The following is a 23,527-nucleotide window of genomic DNA, read 5'->3' as shown; positions in this document are numbered from 1 at the left end:
GAGGCGAAGCATTGGACGGCCAACCGGTCTGGAACCTGACGTAAGTTACATGCAGTAGAGGACATCCTTTGCAGCAGAGCAGAGCAGCGTCGTCAGAAAAGAGCATATCTCGGAGCAAGAGCTGACGGAATTTGTTGTTGGCTCGGAGGCGGGAGAGATTGAACAGCTTACCGTCTGAACACGTCAGGAGAAACACTCCCTCTTCCGATGCACTGAAGGCGAAAGACTGCAGCTGTAGTGAGGGAGAAGAAGAAGAGGGTGGGGGCCAGGACACAGCCTTGTTTTACTCCGTTATTGTTGGAGATGGGGGCAGCAAATGAACCTTCGAACAGCACTGTGCCCTTTATGTCCTCGTGGAACAAAGAGATGACCAAATTCAATAACATGAGATGACAAAATTCAAGGTTTTGTGGAGATCATGAACACACGTCAGGGAATTTTTTTATTTTCTTTCTTAACTTGAACGCCACTCCTACCAATTTGATTCCTGGGTATTTCGCCCTTTCTGTAGAAGTTGAACGAGCTGAAGTAATCGCAAAGTAGCACAAATGAATAAAAATAAACTTGTGTTTTCAGGTGACATTTTCGCTGGCGTTGCCGTCTTCGCTGCTTAAGCTCCCTAATAGGACAATAGGACCACACCAACGGACACAGAACTTAACAATTATATTCGCATTTTCTGAATAAATACGCTAACTCTCCAGGGGCTAACGTCGTAGGGGTGGGTTTAAGGTTAAGAAACAAAAAGGAAAATTAATCATCATGCGTTCACGTTCTCCATAAAACCTTAAATTTGGTCACTTCACGTTGTCGTTTTGCAGAGGACGGCAAAGAAATGTGCCAAAGTGTATAATGCACGTTCTTAGCCAGTGTTTTGCTAATAAGAACTAATGTTTTCTGACGTTCTTGTTGACGTCGTCGCAGCTACTAAAGGGTTCCTAATAGCGTCGCTTTTGGCTCTTTAGATAAGAAAAATTTGCTCCTCGTTTGGCTTCATTACGTAACACGATCTGTCCTTTACACTAATTATTATCAAGAGGACTAGACGTAACAACCTGATAAGCAATCAACTGGAATTGACGGAAGGGAACTTTAGAAGACAGATCAAGTTAATTGCAAATAAGCTAGTTTTCAAAGGCAAAGGCTTGAAAATAAAACAAAAACAAAAAAGAAAGATGGGAAGCAATCAACAAACACTTGCACGCTAAGTTTCGAATTTTCGCACCTAGATAATAAAACGTAATACAGAGCTAACATCACTGGTGGCAACAAAAATACTGGTATATAAAAAGACTTTCTCCTAGGATTAACAGTTCAGTCCGAGAAACAGATGCAAATTCCTAACCCCACAAGATCTAAAGCACAGATAAACATGAATAGTTTGAAATATAAGAATAAAATGGTTTCATAAAATTTCAGACAGGGAAAAACATTTGAGGAAAAATTAGCATAAATTAGTGTTTGAAAATCTAAAGCTTCTCGAAAACTTTAAGAGATTGGATTTTTATTATTGTGGTACTTCCGGGATCTGTTTTGATGTAATCATTAGTTCAAGAGTCCAAACTCGCCATTCTTCATGGAGACGCTTCTTATTTCGCACTTTCTTGAATGTACTTGCCCTTTGAGCTATCAAATTTTCTCCTTAAATATGTTCTTATTTTATAACGAACATTGAACATACTAGTTTAAAAAAATTTGAGATTAAAGATGAAATAGCAATTTTAAGTGCAGTGCATCAACCATTAACACGATGAACAGCAAAACAGCTGTCTGATTGTGTTCTTCACTGCTTGTCTTACTTCTTTGATCTTCCAACAGTAAAGAATCGGGTTTAATGACGAGTTTAAGTATACGAAAGTCAATCCAAATTGTTTAAGTAAAAATCTTGAAGAACTAGTTGTCCAGAAAGTTTCCGATACACTATATGGTAAATAACAAGCAATTAATGTCAACTGCAACCAAAGTGCGCTGAACACCGCCTTTCTGTAACGAGTTATGTTCAGCGGTGAAATTGTTTGTCTGTTCTGTAGTCTTTGGTTGACGTAGGTTTGTACTTGAACTTGTTGATGATGAAGAGTAAGAAAAATCTTTGTGTAAGAAAAGATTGAGATTAATAAGCAAACCGACAAACCTATATAGCTGTAATACAAGGTGACGAGGTAATTCCAAAAGTACGCTGAAGCACCAACTATGCTCAAACACCAGAAAGTGGCGAGAGTCACGTATGTTCGCTTCAAGGTTACAACTTGCCTGTATCTGAGGCGTAACAACAGGGCGAGAAGTCTGTCCATGCTTATTGCAGTCAGTGTCAACAACGACACAGACGATAACATATAACTTGCTGTGAATGTTAAGGCTAAAACAGGGCGACAAACATCCCAGCGTTCATTTAACAAAGACAACCAGTAAATAACAATTAAAGGTTCTGAAAGTCCGACACCAAGATCAGTTGTTGCCAGGCAGCGAAATAAAAGTTTGGACGGCGGATGAAGTGAAGTCTCTTTATGAAGAGCAACTAGGATCAGAGTGTTCTCTAGAAATGCGGTAATGGACAGAAAGATGTTCAACACACAAAGAAATATTAGCCGGCCATGTATCTCTCCAGTGAACTCTGACGAACAAAACCGCTGCTCATAAGTTTCCAGGATTTCTTCTTCGGTAATGTTTGTTATAGACATTTTGTTTAATTTGACACGAATAGCAAAATAAAACCAGCTAGTGCGAATATAGGTTATATCGTTGGGTTAATTTAAGAAACAAGTGAATTAACTACGGGTATTGTCTCTGTTGTGAATGGTAGGACAAGCAGCTGATTCATAGAAAAATGAAAAAAAAAAAAAAAAAAAAAATGAAATGATGTCCTACCGCTAAGCTAAATTTGATTCCTTTGGAGATATTCAAATTTTAAAGTTGTACGACTTGAAAAAAGTCATCTAACAAGGGCTTTGAGAACGAGTCACAGCCAAATGAAAGTTTTGCTGAACATATTCTGAGTATTTTAAAATGATTGCAGATGATATTCATATTCTTGTGATATTCTGCATAATGTTTCATCATGGTTTTGTCAAGATAATAGCCATCGTTTATTGCTTTTTATACCGTCTGCGGTGTTGAAAAGTGCCTAATTATTCTTTGTTGGACGTGGTCACATGGTTGACTGGAAGTTGATTATAATATCGATTAAATAGGGGCAAACAGACAGCTTCTGAGGCAAGGAAGCCATATGACAGGCTCTTAATTTAGGCGGCTTGTATTCTTCATTTACCAATCTGAGATTAAATTTTGGTAATGTTTAGTGGATTTTCAATTTGACTGTTCCTCAAATCATGTCGCTTTTTTCAACGATCTTTTTAATTAAACTAGAAGGCTTCATCATTTTCTTTTGTGAGCCAGGATGGAGGCTAAAATTTACTGCCAAATCTCATTTCCGTCTTCAAGTTAAACAAATTGTGGTGAAATAAAGAGGATGTCCTCTTTTATACGAGCAATAACCGCCGTACCGTCGATAAACGTAATGCTGACCGTGAGATTTTAAATACATCCTAAATGCCCATTCCTATAGAGGTTCGAAGATGGTATATTAAAAATAAAAGGAATAGACCATTTTACACTAATAAAAAATGTGCTTGGTGATTAAGTCTTTGACAAACATCTACTTGCTTTGTTACGGAGGGGGCCTTGAAATATTAAAGAGAGGCAGTGTCTTAAATAAATAAACAAGTACTTAAAGACATGCACTGTACCTTAGTGTCCTCCTCTGTTTCGGTGAAATCAAGGACCGCGATTTATCGGTATTACAGTTGAAAGTATTTATTGTTTATTTACGTTTCGCAAAATGTGAAACATGACTGAAATGTAAACCCCATTGTTTAATCATCTGTGATGATTAAATCCTCAAAATCATAATAAAATGTCCACAAAGTACACAAGAAGCTTAACAAATCATGGCTCGAAAGAATGAACAAGAAAGACGGAGGGATTTTCGTTAAAACGAAAAAAGATAATAGGTTTTACAATTTTTCAGACTCAGTAGAGATTATGTGCCCTGTTAGCGTTTGCAAACTAGCAAACAGGCAAACTATCACATCACTAGTACTTGTCTTACTTACACTAAAAGACAGAAAATTGGTTCCCTGGTTGGAGCACAGCGGTCAAGAATTATGCTTTTAGCCGAAGAGGAACCAGACACCATTTTGTTAAGCAGGGCGTCTCCAAGGAATGAAGTTAAGGAAACATTTCTGCAACTCGGGTGACACACCGAATGAACGCCTACTGCACGGAGTAACACTGAGGGGCGGCCTATTGGAAAAATGGTTCATTTTAAAATAAAACTGTATCGATGATAAATAACACACGGGCCACAGGCGACTCACACAACAGAGCTTAATCGGATTTCTAGAGCATGAGGCAATTGAGAGTGTTGCTGGATGGGATGCTAATCCAACTTAAAACAACACCCAGCATTGTCTCCAATACACATTTATAAGATAAGTATAGATAAGATCAGATCAGATCAGATCAGATCAGATCAGATCAGGCCCCAGTTGTTCAAAGGCCGGATAACTTTATCCAGTGGATAAGTCACTATCCGACAGTTTCGATATGTGCAAAGATTTCAGTATTTCGTCGTGTACAAGCGAATATGCACACTTTAACCACAGTCTAGTTTAGGAGTGTACGAAAACCTTGGACAACATTTAACGTGAAGCATATTTTGGACCCCGAATAGTGCCTTATCCAGCGGATAAAGTTATCCGGCCTTTGAACAACTGGGGCCAGATCAGATCAGATCAGATCAGAACAGATCAGATCAGATCAGATCAGATCAGATCAGATAAGATAAGATAAGATTATTTCGCCCAAAAGTATTCAATGGGTGACTCTGAAAAGAAACATTATTTTATGACTGAACTAAGATTTGCGTGGTTCATTTAATAGCTACAAAGTGAGGTACCTTATATGTTTAGTATAATACAAACAGTTTGAACAGAACTAGACTATCTTTAGATAAATCTCTTCTAAACAAAATAGACAACCAAAGAACATCAACAGCTTTGAACACAAAACTAACATATTCATTCTACTAAAACAGTTGTGCCAATATAGATTATTAAATGGTCGTTTACTTATCACGCTTCGCTGAATGACAATTTTCACGGAAGACTCTTTGGTTACGACCGTCGTATGCGACTTTTTTTAAAACAGGTTTCAACATCCTCTGACATTTTACGTAACGTGCAGGACAAATTGAGGTTCGATTTACGCAAAACAATTTGTATCGCGAGCTTGTCGTAAACATGTTTCATAATCTTTATATGACATTGTAACGCTGTGCACGAAAAAATTGCAGGTTTTATTACACCCATTTTGAAATCACTGGTGATCCTTGCAGTCTGATTGTTCTTTGTTCTAAATCGCATCCTTTTTCAGCGCTTCAGAATGAATATGAAACAACACTAATCAATCAAATTTCATGGCTTACCTGCATAAGCTAATCGCATTGCAGAAAACTATAGGGCAAAAATGTCATTTGGGGGGAAATTTAAAATAATTTCTGTTCCCCAAATTCCCCTCTTTCTTAAAAGTCAGGTTTCCTGAATTGGATAAAGAAGTATTAATATTGACAAAAAAAAAAAAAAAAAAAAAAAAAAATGAAAAGAAAAAAAAAGTCTGTGCGATTTCAAAATGGGTGTAATAAAGTGGTAATTTATCTTCGTGTCGTGCAATTTTGGTCTGAAATCATACTTGTGATTTCAAATCACGCGTAAGATTTCAGACCAAACTGCACTCAACGCTGAAAATCTTATCGTCAAAAAGTGCGACAATGTAACTACAAATGTAATGGGTAATACGGTTTGTTAAGTAATGCTCTCCTGTGTGAAGAATCCTACTCCACGCAATCATTACAAAGAAAGCTAAAAAACAAAACAAAAACAAAAACAGGGCAAAAAAAAAAAAAACCCCAAAAAACACAAAAACAAAAAGGCTGAACATAAAATGTGTGTAATTTGCCTAATACATAGGACGACGTGGCCAATTATTTGTAAACACTTCACCTTTGATGTACCATACTAAGGCATAACAGCTGACTTCTTGGTCACAGATGCAAATCCCATATTTTTCTTTAATTGGTTGATGTGCGAATTCTGTTAACCAAAAAGCAGTCTTGTGTGCAGACTTAAAAGAACGCAAAACTGAACTGAGAAATGTAAGAGTTACATGTTAATGCTTTTAGTTATGTCGTTATCGTTTTCATGCTTGTCATTCGTTCCTATATATTTATCCATGCTACCGATGGGTTTGTGTTGTTTGCCAAGTGCAGTTATACAAATTAAACTAGAACTACCGGGATTTCTATGAAATAGACCTGTAAGCTTTGAGCTTCTACAAACCAATCCCGCTACAAATCTATGAAAAATGTCCCTTTATAAGGGGTAGAGCATTCCTAGTAAAGTAATGTGAAAGAACTCCTTCAATCCCTGTCCTAGACTTGGGAGCCATCTCCAAAGACTAGATCAGCCTTGACAGAGAGCTGTCCCCCTCGAGCTCTCTGTAAATCTTGCGTTGTCGGCAATATAGCACCGTCATCACAATGGAAGTGATGCAAAAGACAACTGCAAATCCAGTAGCCACCCACTTGCCACGGGAATCACCACGATCTCCTTTATCGTGCCCTGCAATGGAACAGTTCCGGCATCAAACCTTTCAGTGGTAATATAACAATTCAAATCCTCCTCCCACAAACCTTTCCTTCGGTGATTATTTACCTTTCAGTTCACATTCATAAATGGTATTATAAGCACATGAATTGGACAATCGCTGGTATACAATTCTTGAATTCTGTAAAATCTTATCAAAGATATTTTAGGATCCTAAATAAAGAGTGCTTTCCTTTGGTATGACAAAACTGGTACAAATGTTCCACGCAATGGAACAGAACAATTCTCTAGCGCTTTCTACTTGTATGAAAATACAATAAAGAGCGTATTTTACCAAGGACTATGATACTAGTCTGCTGTTCAATGCAAATGTTACAGTAGTATAATGTACCATGTTGCAAAACAAAATTAAGTTTTAATTTAAAAAGGTCTAACAACTGGCCTAATAAAAGGTTTAATGACTGGTGAAACGATGGCTTGTATGTGTATTCAGTATTTCAGTACTTTTTTGCGGTTTGATCTCTGCACAATGTGAACATCACTGACCCTTTCATTAACACGCAAACTCTGAAGTTCAAGAGCTAACCAGCCACGGAATTTTTATAATGCCATCAATGTAGCAGACCTTCTAAGTCCTGGCCAAATGGCACATGAAAGTCAAAACTACATTTATCATCAACTATTGTCAACTATCAGGCGGGTGGTGAAACGGCTCATAGAAACTTGTGAACTCGTAATTTACCATGAGCCTCTAGTGTCAGGCATTTGCCAATAATGTAATGAATATTTTTGCAGCAAAAAAAGGCAACAGCCTGCTTCTTTTTCCTTCAGTTGTTGGAAGAACTAACGGAAAATAAAGCAAGATACCCTGTAGCACTGGTGGAAGAGAGGAAGGCCAAGAGAGTAGATCAAAAGGAGAGGGGAGGGCGGAAAACAGCTGACCGAAAAACTATCATTGACTATCATGCGCGTAGTGAAAAGATAAAACACTATCCTCAACTATCATGAAAAATTTGAACAAAGCTTGAGTGAATGATAGTTGATGATAGTGCATGAAAGTGGGTGGTCAAACCAGTGTGTGAGTTAAAAGGGACAGTATCACGCTATTTTTAGTAACACATCGCCGAAAATCGGAAAGACGCTATTCGGTTGATAGCAGCCAATATATAATGACAAAATTCCACTAAAAGGCTATCAGAATGCAAAGAAACTATCCACAGATATTTTCGCCGGCAGATGACCAAGATAGAGAGGGGCTCAAATTTGAAAACGTCTGGCAGACGTTTTCAAATTTCGCTGTTGTAACGCACTAAAAATCGCGGGTTGTACTATATTTTGGTTCAACCTTTCGTCTTAGAATCACTAGTAATATTTCTTTAAATTAGCGATTGAGAAATTAAGTAACACAGTGTTCAAAGTTTAAAGTTAGTGAATTTTGGCCAAAAATCATAATATCTCCCATCGATCTCCCATGATACTGCCCCTTTAAACTATCATGCACTATCATGCACTGTTTAACCAGGGATTTACAAAACAAAGTCATTTGATTCAATGGGGTCGAAAGGTCGCATTTACAAGCTGAGATTGGTGGAGTTTGATCCACATCGTTCATTTCTGTATTTTTGTGGTTTATCATTTGTTGCCATAATTGTCAATCAAATGCAAATTGTTAGTTGGTTTTCAAAGTTCACAGTTTGCATGTTACTGAAAGGAGCAGTAATAATCAAACAGTGATTTTTCTTAATAATCTTTTTTGTGAACTTGGATGTCATCTGTACAATTCAGCCCCTGTCGACTTTGGGAAGATTACACAGGCCCACAGGCCCTCGGGGAATGGCTAAGTTTAATACGGGTTGACCGCTTAATACAGGTTGCACAGAATACATCACTTACTTGGTTAAGAAAGTTCGGTGATAAAATGGTATGACAAAGGAGGGCATGGTATTGAAACAGACTGGTAAAACATTAACGCCACGATTGTGCAGCTCATTAGAAACTCAATTACCCTTATTTGGGTGGTTTTCTTTTACAAAGTGACCGTTCAAAACAGGTCAGGACAATAGAAACAGCTCGTTGGGACTTTGTATATGGTGACCGCGACCGCTTAGTAGAGGTGACCGTTTAATACAGGTCAGGATTACAGTAATTAAGGGAAGTAATTTTCGGGAGTTTGACAACTGACCGCTTAATAGAGGGTGACCGCTAAATGTGGTGCCACTTAATACAGGTTCGACTGTAACATGTGAAAGCCTGTCTGAAGTGATGTTAAAACTTTCCTTGACATTTATACTGGTGTGGTTGCATTAGGTCTCTAATAAATGGTTCTAGCTCATATTATTACATACACGTAAACATGTGGGGGAGAAATACCACACTATACATTGTCCATGCTTGAAACACCAACCTTCAGGTTGAAAGTCTGAAGTGCTAACTACTTTTAATCATCTCATGACATGCCACATTTAATTAACAAGCCATGATCAGCCCTGATGGCAGTTAAATAATAATTTTCTTATTAAGTGATACACAATCTTGAATCTGAACTCTTTTAAAGTTAACCCTTCAAGTGTTACTAATGATCAGCATCCACTTTCTCCTTACAACATTAATGGTACTCTAGCCAATCAAACATACAGGTGATGAGAATAAAGGAAATGATTGCCAAAAGTCTTGATCACAGACAAAACAAAAAAAGGAGAATAGATAGATAGATAGATAGACAGACAGACAGACAGACAGACAGACAGACAGATAGATAGATAGATAGATAGATAGATAGATAGATAGATAGATAGATAGATAGATAGATAGATAGATAGCTAGCTAGCTAGCTAGATAGATACAGTCGAACCTGTATATAACGGCCATCCTCGGGACTTGAGGAACTGGCCGCTTAATACATGCGGCCGCTTAATACAGGATCACTAAAAATACTCACTGGGCGTGGTCTAATGGTCTAATTTTAATGGTGTACCATACAAAAACATTTCATGCAAGGAAAGAATAGGACAATCAACACTCTTTCAAGATATCAATACAAAGTTCAGTGCCAACTTGTAACTTAATGGTATAATATACGTAACATTGTGTAAAAGCACTGTGCAGATAAATTGTCCTCTACTCTTGTACGGTGTGCAGTACTGTCTTTCAAACTCACTTACTTACGTGACTTGCAGTTCACAACAAAAATATCTCATTCCGTCATTTCATAGTTGTTACGATCGAAGTTGGAGTTATAACGGTAATGTTGCTAATTCAAAGTAACACAATATACAATAAAATTCTTCACGTTAAAATAGGACTAGGGTAAGAAGTACGGCGACTTAAAAAAGTTGGACACGTGCGTTTGGCGCCTCGGGATTTGAAACTTTTGTTTGTAGAGCAAGTCGTGGACTGTCGGCACTGCCAACGACAGTTCCTGTTAATTAAGGTACTGTGCATATGGCTTAGTTTCCATTCAAGGGTGGCCGCTTAATACAGTTAAAAATAACAAAGAACGACAAACATAGGACTGCTACAGGATGGCCGGGGCCGCTTAATAGAGGTGGCTGCCTAATACAGGTAACAAATACAGCGTTTGCATGCGCGAAATATCGGGACTTTAAAAACTGGCCGCTTTATAGAGGGTGGCCGCTTAATACAGGGCAGTTATATACAGGTTCGACTGTAGATAGATAGATACATGTAGTTTATTAAAATAATAAATACATTGCAGCCCAAAGGCTGAATTGCGTATTTACAACTTGTATTATTTACATAATACAAAAACTAAAAAACTAAAAAAATTAAACAATCTATTCTGTAAAACCGTTATAGATGAAGCTAAATGGATAAAAAAGAAAATACATACATCTTTAAAACCTAATCACAATATTATTTAGCAATATGTACATGCATGTTGTTAGCAGGGCTTTTAAGCGCTAAAAATGAACTCTTTAATATAATAATCCATTGCTTACCTTCTGGCTTTCCTCCTGTGGTTGGTGCTGTTTGAGTTGAGGAGTTAGTCCCATTTGTAGTTGGTTGACCTGTGCTGTGATTACCAGATTTGGTGGGTGTAGGTGTGCTGTGGCTTCTAGGTGTGGTTTTGTTTTGGTTTGCACTCGTATGGGTTGGCCTAACAGTTGTGTTTCCCATAGTGGGAGGATTTGTAGAAGCACTTTTTGGCACAGGTGTAGGGGTACCTTTTGAAGTCACTGGAGCAGTGGAGGATGTTGTGATGTTAAGTGTTGTAGGTGACGGTGAGGTACTTTCTTTCTGTCCATGCACTACAAAATTAATGATATAACCATCAATAAATAAATATGCAAAAATTATGCAAACTGTGATTCTTGTTACATATACATTTTCACTACAGATCAACTCTTGGTGATGTGAGCAGTGGACTATTACCCACAAAATAATTACTCAACAGGAAGATCAACCCAAGATTTCTATCTTTTTTCACCTGATCCATCCTTACTCAAAAAACCTTTGATTTCTCACTTGGTGATACGCACAAAGCAGTACCAATCTCAGGGTCTAGTTACTTCCCTCTCACTTATGGTTTTTAATCCTTTATTTCAAATTCCTTTGCATTGTTTCCTAAGAGATAACAATTACACATTCAAATAAGTGGAACAGTACTCAGTCTGGTAATAATATTATTAACATTAACTGTAAATAAATTAATGGCTATTTTCATTAAAAATTTAATGACCCACACTGCCATTTTCTAGACTTATAGTTCTAAGCAGTGGAATCTGGCTGGAATTTTTCAAATAATCATTGATAATTTACATGTGATTAATAACACTGTCATTACTACCTTATTACATGAAATTTTGGCGACACTTTAATTTAGCGATTTTGAAAAATCCTTATTAGCGGCACTTTAATTTAGTGACTTTTTGCAAATTTTGAAACGTCACTTAATTTTTGTGATTTCATGAACTGAAACTTTGGCGAAGGAAGGTTTTCAAAACTTTTATGCCGACAATAAAAAAAACATTTATGTGATAAAATCATAAACATCAATAGCTTTATTTAAATCAAAATCATACAACATTTTGAAACTTAATTTTGAATGAAACAAACAAAACTGCAACTGTAATGTCATATCTTAATGCTCTCCTCACTCATATTTAAGGTACACTGTCACACAAAGTCAAAATGCTCCTTTTGCGAGTACCTCTAACCATTGACATTCTAATGACACTGATCAAGACCGGTAGATTTCTTCAAATGGATCAACGGGTTTGTCACTGTTGGCAATTTCTGTGACTCCTGCTTTCTCCCATCCCTTGAGGATACATTTCCTTCCTTCAATGCCGGTTAGAAAGTCGTATAAAGTGACAAGCCAGACTGCGTGAATTGGCTTGATTACTGACATCCTGAGATCAACCTCTATGTCTTCAAAGCTTGTCTCACTCTCTAGCTGCCTTTGAACCTCTCCTGAGCACCAGGTTGTAAACTTCTCTTTGCAGAATTTCTTAGCCGGGCCATTAACTGCTAAGTCTAAACTTAAGGCTGAAAAAAATGAGTCATGTTTGCAGGGACAGATATGGTTTCAATGTTAAAAGAAGCCAGTTTCGACAAACCTCTTTCTGTTTTCTTGCCTCTAAAAACATCCCAGATGAGTATTGCTTTCTGGGTTGGTGGTAACTTCAACTGCTGACATGTCTGTACCAGATATGGGTTGATAACAGAATCAATTAGTTTAAGAGTTTCCTCTTCGTTGGAGTAGTGTTTTGGGTTTTGTGTAAGACAAAATCCCTTGGAAAATACGAGGAGTTTCGAGGAAAATTTGCTTTTGCTTTACCGTGGTATATATCGCTTGCATTGGCAAAAACTCGCCAGCCAAAGAGTGCGATATTTCTCACGTCCGTTAGTCCTTTGATTGGCACCGACTGCGAATTATTTCTAGCCATTGTCATTCTACCTACAGACACATAGGAACTGACTAGATACAGTCATGGGGTCTGATCTGCATTGAGTACGAGCTCTGGTGGAATCTTATGCTTTCTGATGCATTTGTCAATGTCAATGAGAAATGAAAGTTAACCCTTTTCATAGTAACATGCCCCTGGGAACTGGCGGCCTTGTTATAGTTCTTGCCCACCGAGAAATGACTGTATCCAGACACGTGTAGGCTTAAAGGAATTATACCTTTGATGCAACAACAGATTGCTTCTAATCAACCCTTTAGCAGCTGTGGATATCATGCTGCCATTTACAACTCCTCCTCTGAGGTTTTTCACAAATGAAATAAGTTTGCAGTCAAGCTCAAGAAGCAAAGGGGGGTGACCACACTTGGTAATCTCTCAAGTGACGTAACTTGTACATTTCCTTGCTGTCTCTGAATTAACAGTTAATCTTGGTTAACTTTCTTGAAATTGCGCAGTGTGCTTTCTTTAAGATTAGGATAATCCTTTGAAAAATGTTGAAGGGCTTTCTTGTTCCCATGCTCACAAGAATATTTGGCAATTAGGCAAGGTCTTCTCCGCTATACTGATGATATTTGCTTGTCTTACCCCGCGACTGTCAAGGCTCTGGTCTGCATCTTCTTAAAAAGGCAAATGGGTTGCAGCCATCGCTATATTTTTGGGCTCGTGTGGTGTCTGCTGCTGAGTCGATGAAACTGAAAACCAAACTGGAATAAGGACATTTTCACTGCACTTAGAAAGATGATAAGAAAGATGATATCCGGGGTCAACAGTGCAGGACACGCTTGAACTGTCAAAAAGAGGACTAATCTATTGGTAATGACGTCAGTTGATCCCAAGGGAACATCTTTGCTGCCAGTTTCCAAAATAACACTATCCAGGTCTGCTTCTATTGTATTCATGACCACCTCTTTGTCTCTTACATCCTCAAAATATGTTAATTCTTCTTCGGAATACAAAGCTTTCAGAATATCTGGGGTAACATCTGTACGTATTTTCCATCTACTGGCTCATGGTACTGTAATTTTTGGCTATAAGACTTTAAGTGTTTTATATTTGCTCAGCACTTGCTGGTTTTCAGAGGGATTTTCCATCTGCACTTCAACTTCAACTGGAATCTCTAGTCCGCCTTGAATGAGTGGGGATCTCCGATATTTCACAGTAGCACCATGTAGAATGATAAATCTTGTAAACCTTGAGATTTCCCGTAGTAAGTGTCCAACTATGACTGGTGTAAGCCTACTAACAGGTTTTCTTATTGCAGCAACTGCGTAGCAGTCGTGTGGCTTATTTTCCTCATGAATTGTGTCAAGCTTTTCATTTAGTCTATGATTCCACAGCTCTTTATAAACATGGAAACTGTGGAGTCCACATGGGAGTGCAAAATTTAATACTAGCGAAGAATCCATTTCAGTTGTCAAGCTGAAATGACTGAAATGTGCACAAGACATCCGATACACGTCATAATCGACCATCAAATAACGTGTGGGTGAAACTGACTAGATGGCGGAATTTCAAATTGTACTCACTTTAATTTAGCGACACTTAATTTTGGTGCATTTTAATTTTAATTAGCAATTTTTCTCGCTAAATTCGCTAAATTAAAGTGTCGCCAAAATTACATGTAGTAAGGTAATTGATCATGGATTATAATCAGAAAAACCTCCCGATAATTTTAAAATAAAAATAACTAATTAACATTGAAAATATATATAGAGGAATTATATTTGAGTGCATGATGTTGCTCAAACTTGGCACCAATAGTGTACACCAGAAAAGAAACAAAAAATGACACCCATTTTGACGTTGCCATCATGATGGTATTACTCTCAGCCCCTCCCTTTCTGCTATGATGATTCCCAAGTGATTTCTTCCCATGCCGAGGTCCCTAGGGACTTAAACGAGTGAAAAATGCTGACTTCAAAATTTGGGCACTTTTGACCCTATCCCCACTGAAGGCAAGCAATGTCTGATTTAGACAAAAATAAGAACGTCAATAGAGCATAAAATAGACATGAAAGCAAAATTATTACCATGGCAATAGCACAGTAGGTGTCATTTTGTGTCTTACCTGGGATCCATATTTATTGGTGCCAAGTTTGAGCAGCATCACTCCAATTTTTCCTGAGATATTCTTGATTTTGTGATTTATCTTAATTGTACTGACACCATCAATTTTTGAACAAAAACGTGAATATCTCAGGAATGAGAGAAGATATCCGAGAAAGGAAAACGCCATTCTTTCTCTTGGAAAGACCTTTCAAACAAGCATAAGCTAATTTTTAATTCATGGGCACTTTAAGAACTCTGTAAACAAAGAGATACAAAAACGCAAATCGGAATACTACTTCAACCTTATCAGAGAAAACAAGATCAATGCTAGCACTCTGTAGAAAATACTGAATAAAATTACATCACTTAAATCAGAGCTCTCCAATTTCTTAAATCAAAGCCATTGGTGTGGCACACTGTGACAATCCATCCACTGACAAGATCCTAAATAACCACTTCTCAACAATTGGTTCGAAGATTGCAATCAGAAGCTGAAATCCTTCTTTACCTTACCACCAGTTCCTATTGCAAGCTCAATTTATTTACCAAATTTAAAGTCTGCCTGTGAACCAATTAATGAACAGCTTGTACGGGAGCAACTCAAACAACTTAGCACTTATAAGGCTATTGGCCTTGAGCCCGTCTTTTGAAAGACTCTGCAAAAATGTCATCTGCAGTAGTCTTCAAGCAAGTGTGCATGGGTTGATGTGTGAGGTGCAGCCTGTTCACAACATATACTTCTAAGGATCGTAAGGTCTTTCAATCACTGTATGACATAATTAATCAAAATGCTTAATATCCTGAAGATAAAACAAATAATACTGTTAGGGAGCAGAAATTGCCTGAATGAGGCTCACCCAAGATGGTGTCAAAGTTTACGAAGGAACACTCTTCAAAGTGATCAGAATTTTGTTATATTTGTTTACGTATCTTTTCCCAGCCATCTGTGACTGCCAGTAAGAGAAAAGTTTTTTCCTTTTCCTTTTTCTTTGAAAGAAATTTTCAAACAAACGCCTGTTTAATAGGATCTTTGCATTGTTTACATTTACACATGTTTCATGACCATGATTTTTGTTTACCGGCTTTAATTTTCGCTGTACGACAATAATGAGATATGTACATACATCTCCGATATAAACCTCAAGTGGTCATGGGTGAAATCCTCTCACAATTTTTCGTTGTATTTCAAACCCGCATTTTTTTTCTGGCTCAAGAACCGCCCTCTTCTTGTTAGGCAAGCATACGGTAAAATATCTACTACAGAATAGGTTTCGTTTGAGTTGGGCTTTGAATTGAGCACCTAATATTAGAACTGAAAAGCAGTACTACGAAGCAGATGCATACACCTCATATATAGTCAGGATGAAAGTTCAAATTTAGCTTATCGGTCGACCTTGTTTGTCGCGTAGAAGTTACCACTGCATAGTCCTAACTGTATAAAAATAGGTTTATTGTCCACAGATCTACGCTCAAGCAATTTTCGATTTTGACGAAGGAACCGTACCATTCTTATGCAGTTTAATGAGCTCAGGTTTCCCTGATCGAGGTTTCATACTTTCGATCGGCGGCTGAAAAGATGCTTACGTGAGGAAAGAACATGTGTGCACATAAGAATGTTTACCGATCCCATGCAGTGCAACTCAGTTACGTGAAAAAACACAAAACACAACCAGACTCACCACAGATGAATAAAACAAACATCACTGCGAGGACATCGAAGATCGCCATTCCAAAGAGTTTAGCCGCCATCATGAAGCGAACGCACTTATTTTGTCACGTGATCTTTCACAAACTTCCTGGAACCCAGATTCCTAGAAATTCAGCTTGAGTGGGATGTGGGAGCCCAACGGGGTGTATATTCTGTGAATAAGGTCTTTGAAATCAGTTTTAATAACCAGCGGAGGGAATACATAAAAATGATTTAAAGTTTTGCTTTCACTGACGCGCTTCACCTGGACGCGCTTATGATCGGGAATAATAATTATGAACACAGACATATCATGACCCAAAAAGTACTGTTTATTGGGCATGTTTTACATTTTTAACACCTTCTCAAACAACTTGTTTTTAAGGCTGGAGGTATATAAAAGTGTCGCCAAAAATGGTAAATGAAAGGGTAAGGGTTTGGACCTTGGGGCGTTGCTCAAGCATGTATAGCACTTTCTAGACTTGCTACAAGTCGACCTCGCAAGTTTGGCGCGCGGAGCGAGCTTTTTTATGAGCTTTTAAAAATCAGACGAAGGACTTTTTTTGAAAGTCTATTAAAGAACTTGCTTGCATTGAGCTGTACCCTTGGGCCTTGGAGTTTGTTAGGTATAATATAAGCCCTGTTTAGGAAATGGACTGTGATGGCGACTTCAATAGGATACAGACTGACAAACTAAAAATAAAATGAATACAGTCTCAACTGAAAATATGAAAAAACTTCTAAATAAAGTCAGTACAAACAATTATAGTGAGTTGATTCTGAAGCTTCTAGCTGCAAGAGGAAATATCTTGTTGTAATTGAAGGAAATTGTCTTCACACTTTATTGGTGATGTGCCTATTATAGCACACCACTCTATTTTGAAGGAAGTTTTTAGGCAGTGTTTCAAAGGTCAGCATTTCGTTTTCCAAGGCTATAAAAAAGTGTGTTGTGATATTAAGAGAAAGATTACAGCAAGCATGAAAAAATATGGAAATTATGCTTGCAAAACTTGTTGCCACAACTGTTGTGAGACACAGAAGTGTTTTACTTCAATTCTGTAATGATTGTTGTAATGGATTTTTCAATTATTGCATAATGTAACATATTTCCTACCACTAATTTTATTCTCGGCAAGTTGCAACACACTTTTTGTAGCCACAGCATAAAACATTGCCTGGTGTGACACTGTGCTCATTGGTTCTTATCAACTTCTTTGCTAAACCCAGGTTCAAACTAACTGAACTTGACAACCTGGATGACACATTTTGACAGTTATCAATAACATGCAACCTACCACTACAAAGAGAGTCAGATAAAGTTGCATTTTGGTGGATGTCAATCAAGGAAAAGCTGTTCAAATAATTGTTATTTTGAATTCTGACAAAAATTTTCAAGGTAACCAACACCAAGAAATTATCACCTGCAGTGTCATGAAAGTTGATTTCCAAGCCATTTAACTAAGAGTAGAAGATACCATATTTTTGAATAACAAATTGCTGCACATGATAATTTTCAAAATCAGAAATGCATGCAAGTTAGCAAATAATCAGGTGCAGTGAACCAAGAAAAAACAAGGGCATACAGAGGGTTAACAATACTAATAATTTTGATTATCCCAAAAGAAATAGATACATCTTTGCATAATATGGGACAAGCCAAAAACCTCTATTTTGGCTTGATTTTCTTTGCTGGCATACTGGTTTAACCCTCCACGACAACCTTCCAGCACGAAACAACAGTAAAATAAGGGAAACAAAACAAATTAAAACAGCCCACAAGAAACAAACAAACATGCTGGATAATATCACAGTTTGATTAGAGGAAAACCACAGATTTTCATAAACAAATGCAACAATATTCAACTTAAAGATAGCTGTCAAGATCTAAGGCTAGACCATCTAAAGGAGCTAAGGGGGTTAGCTTAAAAAAAAAAAAAAAACGGTGGTGCTGCATCAACAGGGTCAATATAATTTTATGGTAATTTGGCTCCCGTAAAGAGAGGAAAGAGGTAATGCTCGAAACGTCAGCTCTTGAATCTCTTTACAATGGCCAAAGTACCTTTAGTTATTAACTCTGCTGATAAAACCAAATATTTGTTTCCACTCCCCCACCGATAGAGTAAAACCAAAATTTTCCCAGTCAAAGCCTTATAGTTGGAACCTCCCGTGAACAACCACCTCTCATAAGTGACAGTGATCACTTTTTGAGGTGACAGTATTATAATTTTTCCTTGTTTTTAACTTCTTGTAAGCAACCACTTGACACATGATCTGATCTCCATGCCCACTGTATGTACTACGCTGCTCACAAATTACGAGGAACTTTCAGTGACAACTTAGCACTGCTCATATTGTAACTAGGGAAATAAATGTTATAAATTCCCTTCAAATAGAGTCCTTAAGTGATGACATCACAGAAACTAAATTTTTCAAATTATGGGATTTGTTAGCATATTTGGAAAGAGCATGATGAAAAATGCCTACTTGCCAAAAATCAGCATCTTATTGCAAATATTTGAGGGGCAAGATATTAGCTCTGTTATGCCTAATGACTCCATACAAATCCTTCTCATTTTGTCTCAGTTCTAACGTTTGGAACTGAGACAAAATTAGAAGGATTTGTATGGAGTCATTGGGCATAACAGAGCTAATATCTCGCCCCCAAATTGCAATAAGATGCTGATTTTTGGCACGTAGGCATTTTTCATCATGCTCTTTCCAAATATACTAACGAATCTCATAATTTTCAAAAATTCAAATATTTGTGACGCCAGACTTTAGGACTCTATAAGAAGATGTGACAGACCTGTTCCTAAAAGAGACCCCCTGTGGTTTGACTCTTGTAAGCGACCTCCCATAACCAACCATTAATTCTTGGCATTTTGGGTGGTCGCTTACGGGAGATGGACTGTAGTCATCTTAAGGGGTGCCTAGCTAACTTCATGTAAGAGAACAATGAATACCGACACCAATCAACATCAATCCAATATTGCAAACTAAGAACAAAATAAATAATTAAAATAAATTGCTAAATAATGGAATTAAAACTTCGATGCTCTTCTTTAATGCTCTTCTATGTTTATTTCAACTTTTTTAAACACAGTTCTTCAATACAAGCTCTAGGAAAGGGACAAATAAAATGTTTAATGAATCTACATGACTTATGTGGATCTAAAATCTCAGTTTGTCATCCACAAAATTATGACTAATTTTGCAATGAATGTTATGTGTAATAGAGAAGGCCTGCCTGTAATAAAATGGCATAATAGCAGAAATTCCCTTTGTCAGTAATGCTAACTTTTTTTCTAGCAAAATAAAATGTACATCAATAACTTATACAGTTTTCCTTAAAGAAACAAAACCCTTGTAAAAAACACAGGAACATGAGTAGAAAATGCTAAATTCAACACAGTATTACTTTCCAATGAATAAAAATCTCTATTTTTGTCAAATACAACTTGACTAAGATATTTGTCTTAACTGTCTCCAACTAATGGGCGCTCCTGACGTGCTTTGAACACCAACGTCTTCTGTCTGTTCAGGGCTTTCTTCATGGAATCCTGGTCCCTCTTCACTTCCGACATGCCTTCATATAGGTTTTTCTCCAAATCGCTGACTTGCTTGTTCATCACTCTTGTTTCTTCTTCCTTTTGGGCTGCGGGAAAAGCATCACTAACAGGCCGTTGCTTAAGATTCATTGCTTTGCCTCTGGTCCGAGATAACTCCATGTTCAGCTCACTCAGGTTGGCTGTAGAGTCTTGGAGCTGGAAGAAAAATACACCATTGGTACATGTACACTAGAGGAGGCTAAGGTGTTGAGGTCTTTGCAGCTGTGCTTCTTCCACACAAGAGAATAATTTTATGGTAAGAAGCACATCTTGGGGAGGCGTCAGATGGGGTAGCGGGTCTCCTTAAGTCAATGAATATCCCACTTTTTCTAATAAGCAGACTCTGTCACAAAAATACCCCTTCACGTAGTGTATTTATTCGATTAACTGCCCACCTTGGAATAAGCGCCCACCCTGAAAGCCCAAAAACTTAATAAGCACCCACCCTGAAAGCCCAAAAACTTAATAAGCGTCCATCCCCATCCCCCTCTCAATGAAAAACATTCTTGTACTAGCCCAGAGTCAAGTAAAAGTAGTGTCAGTTGTGTTCCAAGATTGGTTTTAGATATGTTAGTCAATGAACTTTTATATCGTTGCTTGTTCATGTTAGGTTTTTTGTTTTGTTTTGTCTCGTTGAAGTGAAATAAACTTGAAATCTTTTGTTTGGTTATTTTCTAAAAGCATCCTTGCTTGCTGAAAATGTTGGTAAAATAACAAGTGCCCTCCCTTGAATAAGCGGCCACCCTCATAGGTCCAAAATTAAATAAGTGCGCAGGGAAGTTAATCATATAAATATGGTATGTTGAATTTATGAGTCAATTAAAATTAGCCCCCACTTCTGACACAGGGTGTAAGTGTCCCAGCAGGTTAGCCATGTTGGAGATATGGAAAAACATGTTAATTAAAATTGTACAGTTATAGTAACTATAATTCTTACCATTTTACATGCAGTTTCTGTTATTATTTGCTAGGTGTTTTAGATTTTTTCAACAGAAAAATGTTGAAATTGAATAAATGCTATTTGAACCATGCATGCAATCAGAGAACATAACCAGATTTATAAGCATGATGTATACTGGAAATCATCTTTAGTTAGCAAGTAGCACTGTGGTTGTAATGCTGCTACTTATATCTATATATAAGCCAGTCGACACGCGCGGTCCATTGGAACATTCCATTTATTATTCGCACCCCCTTATTGAGGGCTTTTGTGTCTACCCCTATCAGAAATAACTTTTCAAGACCCCTTCAGAAATCAAGGTCAAAAGTGCCGACACATTCCCCCTCAGGAAAAAAGAAAGAGTTCAAAGATACCGACATAAATGCCCCCTCAGAAATAACTCTTAAAGACCCCCTTCCTCCCCCTCAGATTTCCCAGTCCGTCAATAGTCGGGGTGTATTAAATGGAATGGCGCATTGCGTGATGAAGACCAGCAGCATAGTGGTCGAAACACTACATACCCTGTAAACAAGAGAAAGTAACATGATTGCAAAATGGAATATAAACATGATGTAAAAATCCAATCTGGGCTGGCTGACGAATAGACTATTTACATACTGTTCCATGGCCGAGGAGTTGAACATAGGACTTCCACAAAACAAATCTGAGCAGGAAGGGCTCTAACCAAACGACCATTCCACAGTTAGATGTTCCTATGTGACTACTATGCAAGAAATCATAGATTTCTATGAGAACAGTTTGTCCTGCAAAATGAATCTTAGAATGGAGGACTTCCCTGGCAAAAATATTTTCCCTGGGGTAAATTTAGCACAAGCTTATGAAATTAAGCCCACATAAACTTTGACCTCTGTTACACAAATAACAACTCCCATTGAAATTCTGCAGCAAAAGCGACACGAATCCCACAAACCACAACGTGCAGAATGAAGAAATATCTCCTACCTTTGAAAGAGCAGTTGTGACGGCTTGATCTTGGGTTTTCAGTTTCGGAGGTAGCTCGGCATAACCATACTTGTCTTGCAGCTCTCTTAACAACTCAGCTAATTCTCGTTCGCGTAGTTCTTGCAAGTAAGTCTTATGTATTATCCAGGCAGCGTCGATGTAAAGCTTTAGATCTCGTTTCCCCCAATCGTTGTAGGCCCGATCACTGCATAACTCTTCTGCAGTATCGTTCCAGAATCGCCAGTATTCCTTTGTCATCTCAGCGTCCTGTGACTCAATTTCTCTATCGCTGAAGATTCGAATTCCTCGCGAACGTGCAAAGGGGTATTTATCTTGGCTAGTTGCCGCTGTGTTTTCAGCCTTCTTAGGAGTGCTTTTTCTGGCTTTTTTCCTCGGTGGCTCGCTGCCATCAGTTTTCCCCTGATCTTCAGTTTCCACAACAGCACTTGTGTCATCTGGGGCAGCAGGCGTTTGGTTTTCATTTCTTTCTTCTGTTTGCTCGGACTCAACTTGAGCTAGATCATTCGGAGGCAAAGCCTCTGCTATCACGTTGTCACTCATCTATTCGTCCGATAACAACTTCTGCACTATCTATTTCTCTGCAGAAAGAGAAGGTTCCGAAGGAACTTTTCTTGCAGCAAACAAAGTTCAAGTGAAATGTAGCTGTAACCACCCCTCCCAGCAAGCTCTGAATCCAGGCTCCAGGCCTTCCGTAAAATTTTATAGGCCCGCAAAGAGTGCGGAAAGTCTGCGGAATGGTAATCAACCTCGTTCCCATGACCAGGGTCTCTCCCCTCCCACGCTGAGAACGAGGTTGCGTAGTGATAAGAGAGCTGGGATATGAATGATGTGTTTAGCTGCGGATAAAAGAATTGAAAAAAAAAAAAAAAAAAAAAAAAAATGAGAGCCCAATCTCATCTACGTACGGTATAATTCATACTTGAGAAAATTCAAGTCCATATCGTGCCAACTGGGGGCTGGCCATTTCGTGAGTAGTAATTATTTGGATGAAACAGTGAGCTGCAAAAGAAAGTCTAAAAAAAAAAAAGAAATATCAGGTTTGAACGGGATTGTAATCCATGCATGACCTCTGTGATACCGAAGCATTCTTCCTACAGAAGACTGCAAACTTATTGAAGAAACCAGCCTGTACCACTTATACTTGTAGCCTTGCTACCAATTTGTTGGTGGGATCCAAGGGTTTAATAGTGTCCTGAGAATTGTTCAGTTTTTTTTTTTTGGACGAAATATCTGCTGAATGTATAATTCTGAAAAACCTTTCGCACACACGCATGATTCGTAGGTCCCCATGAGGTAAACCCGGCTGGCAAGTGAATTTTCTAAGAAAGAATCACTAAAGACCAAATGTCGATTTTGGTGAATATGTACCATGTACTAATATTGACTAAGTAGGAGGGCTAGATTAGCCTGCAGTGCAGGCGTTTTTTATGGGCGAGCGCTGAATAATAAATTTAGTTCGCGTCTTAGGGTCACTTTTGACTCGCTCCAGCCCTCTCGCGCTTCCTCGCCCAAGATGACAGCAACGAAGGATTATTCAGCGCTCCCGCTCCAAAAATACGCCTGCATTGCAGGCTAGGGCTAGATAGGAAAATATTTGCCTCAGCCGGCTCGATCAGTCAATAAGCATTTCATCATATGACCAATTGAAAACTGATAAAGTTGACTTAAATAAT

At 38.0% G+C, this 23,527-nt stretch overlaps 3 protein-coding genes across 3 annotated transcripts; all 3 read right to left on the bottom strand.

Moving 5' to 3' along the window:
- Positions 1 to 1,742: 1,742 nt before the first annotated feature.
- LOC146460893 (melanocyte-stimulating hormone receptor-like) lies at positions 1,743 to 2,678 on the bottom strand. Its single transcript, XM_085087642.1, has one exon. It carries the CDS (start codon positions 2,676 to 2,678, stop codon positions 1,743 to 1,745), a length of 936 nt encoding a protein of 311 aa, XP_084943768.1.
- Positions 2,679 to 4,912: 2,234 nt separating this feature from the next.
- On the bottom strand, positions 4,913 to 16,387 carry LOC146460892 (uncharacterized). Its single transcript, XM_085087666.1, has 3 exons — positions 16,315 to 16,387; positions 10,619 to 10,927; positions 4,913 to 6,674 (listed from the first exon to the last, which is right to left on the bottom strand). The coding sequence occupies exons 1-3, from the start codon at positions 16,385 to 16,387 to the stop codon at positions 6,511 to 6,513; spliced, it is 546 nt and encodes a 181-aa protein (XP_084943792.1). The 3' UTR covers positions 4,913 to 6,510.
- A 2,993-nt stretch (positions 16,388 to 19,380) lies between these two features.
- On the bottom strand, positions 19,381 to 22,508 carry LOC146460891 (uncharacterized). Its single transcript, XM_085087776.1, has 2 exons — positions 21,834 to 22,508; positions 19,381 to 20,086 (listed from the first exon to the last, which is right to left on the bottom strand). Exons 1-2 carry the CDS (start codon positions 22,392 to 22,394, stop codon positions 19,799 to 19,801), a joined length of 849 nt encoding a protein of 282 aa, XP_084943902.1. The 5' UTR covers positions 22,395 to 22,508; the 3' UTR covers positions 19,381 to 19,798.
- Positions 22,509 to 23,527: the final 1,019 nt, after the last annotated feature.

The sequence above is a fragment of the Pavona decussata genome, unplaced genomic scaffold, assembly GCF_977016875.1.
Source record: "Pavona decussata unplaced genomic scaffold, jaPavDecu1.1 SCAFFOLD_207, whole genome shotgun sequence".
NCBI classification, from domain to species: domain Eukaryota; kingdom Metazoa; phylum Cnidaria; class Anthozoa; order Scleractinia; family Agariciidae; genus Pavona; species Pavona decussata.
The sequence above is the reverse complement of the archived record's forward strand: the minus strand, read 5'-3'. Positions and strand labels throughout refer to the sequence as shown.

Excerpts from the sequence above, each read along its gene's own strand:
- LOC146460891 (XM_085087776.1), bottom strand. The coding sequence starts at position 22,394 with ATGAGTGACAACGTGATAGCAGAGGCTTTGCCTCCGAATGATCTAGCT. Across the intron at positions 20,087-21,833 it reads TCACAACTGCTCTTTCAAAG|CTCCAAGACTCTACAGCCAA; the intron begins GTAGGAGATATT and ends TTTTTCTTCCAG.
- LOC146460893 (XM_085087642.1), bottom strand. The coding sequence starts at position 2,678 with ATGTCTATAACAAACATTACCGAAGAAGAAATCCTGGAAACTTATGAG.
- LOC146460892 (XM_085087666.1), bottom strand. The coding sequence starts at position 16,387 with ATGATGGCGGCTAAACTCTTTGGAATGGCGATCTTCGATGTCCTCGCA. Across the intron at positions 10,928-16,314 it reads GTTTGTTTTATTCATCTGTG|TGCATGGACAGAAAGAAAGT; the intron begins GTGAGTCTGGTT and ends TTAATTTTGTAG. Across the intron at positions 6,675-10,618 it reads CACAGGAGGAAAGCCAGAAG|GGCACGATAAAGGAGATCGT; the intron begins GTAAGCAATGGA and ends GTTCCATTGCAG.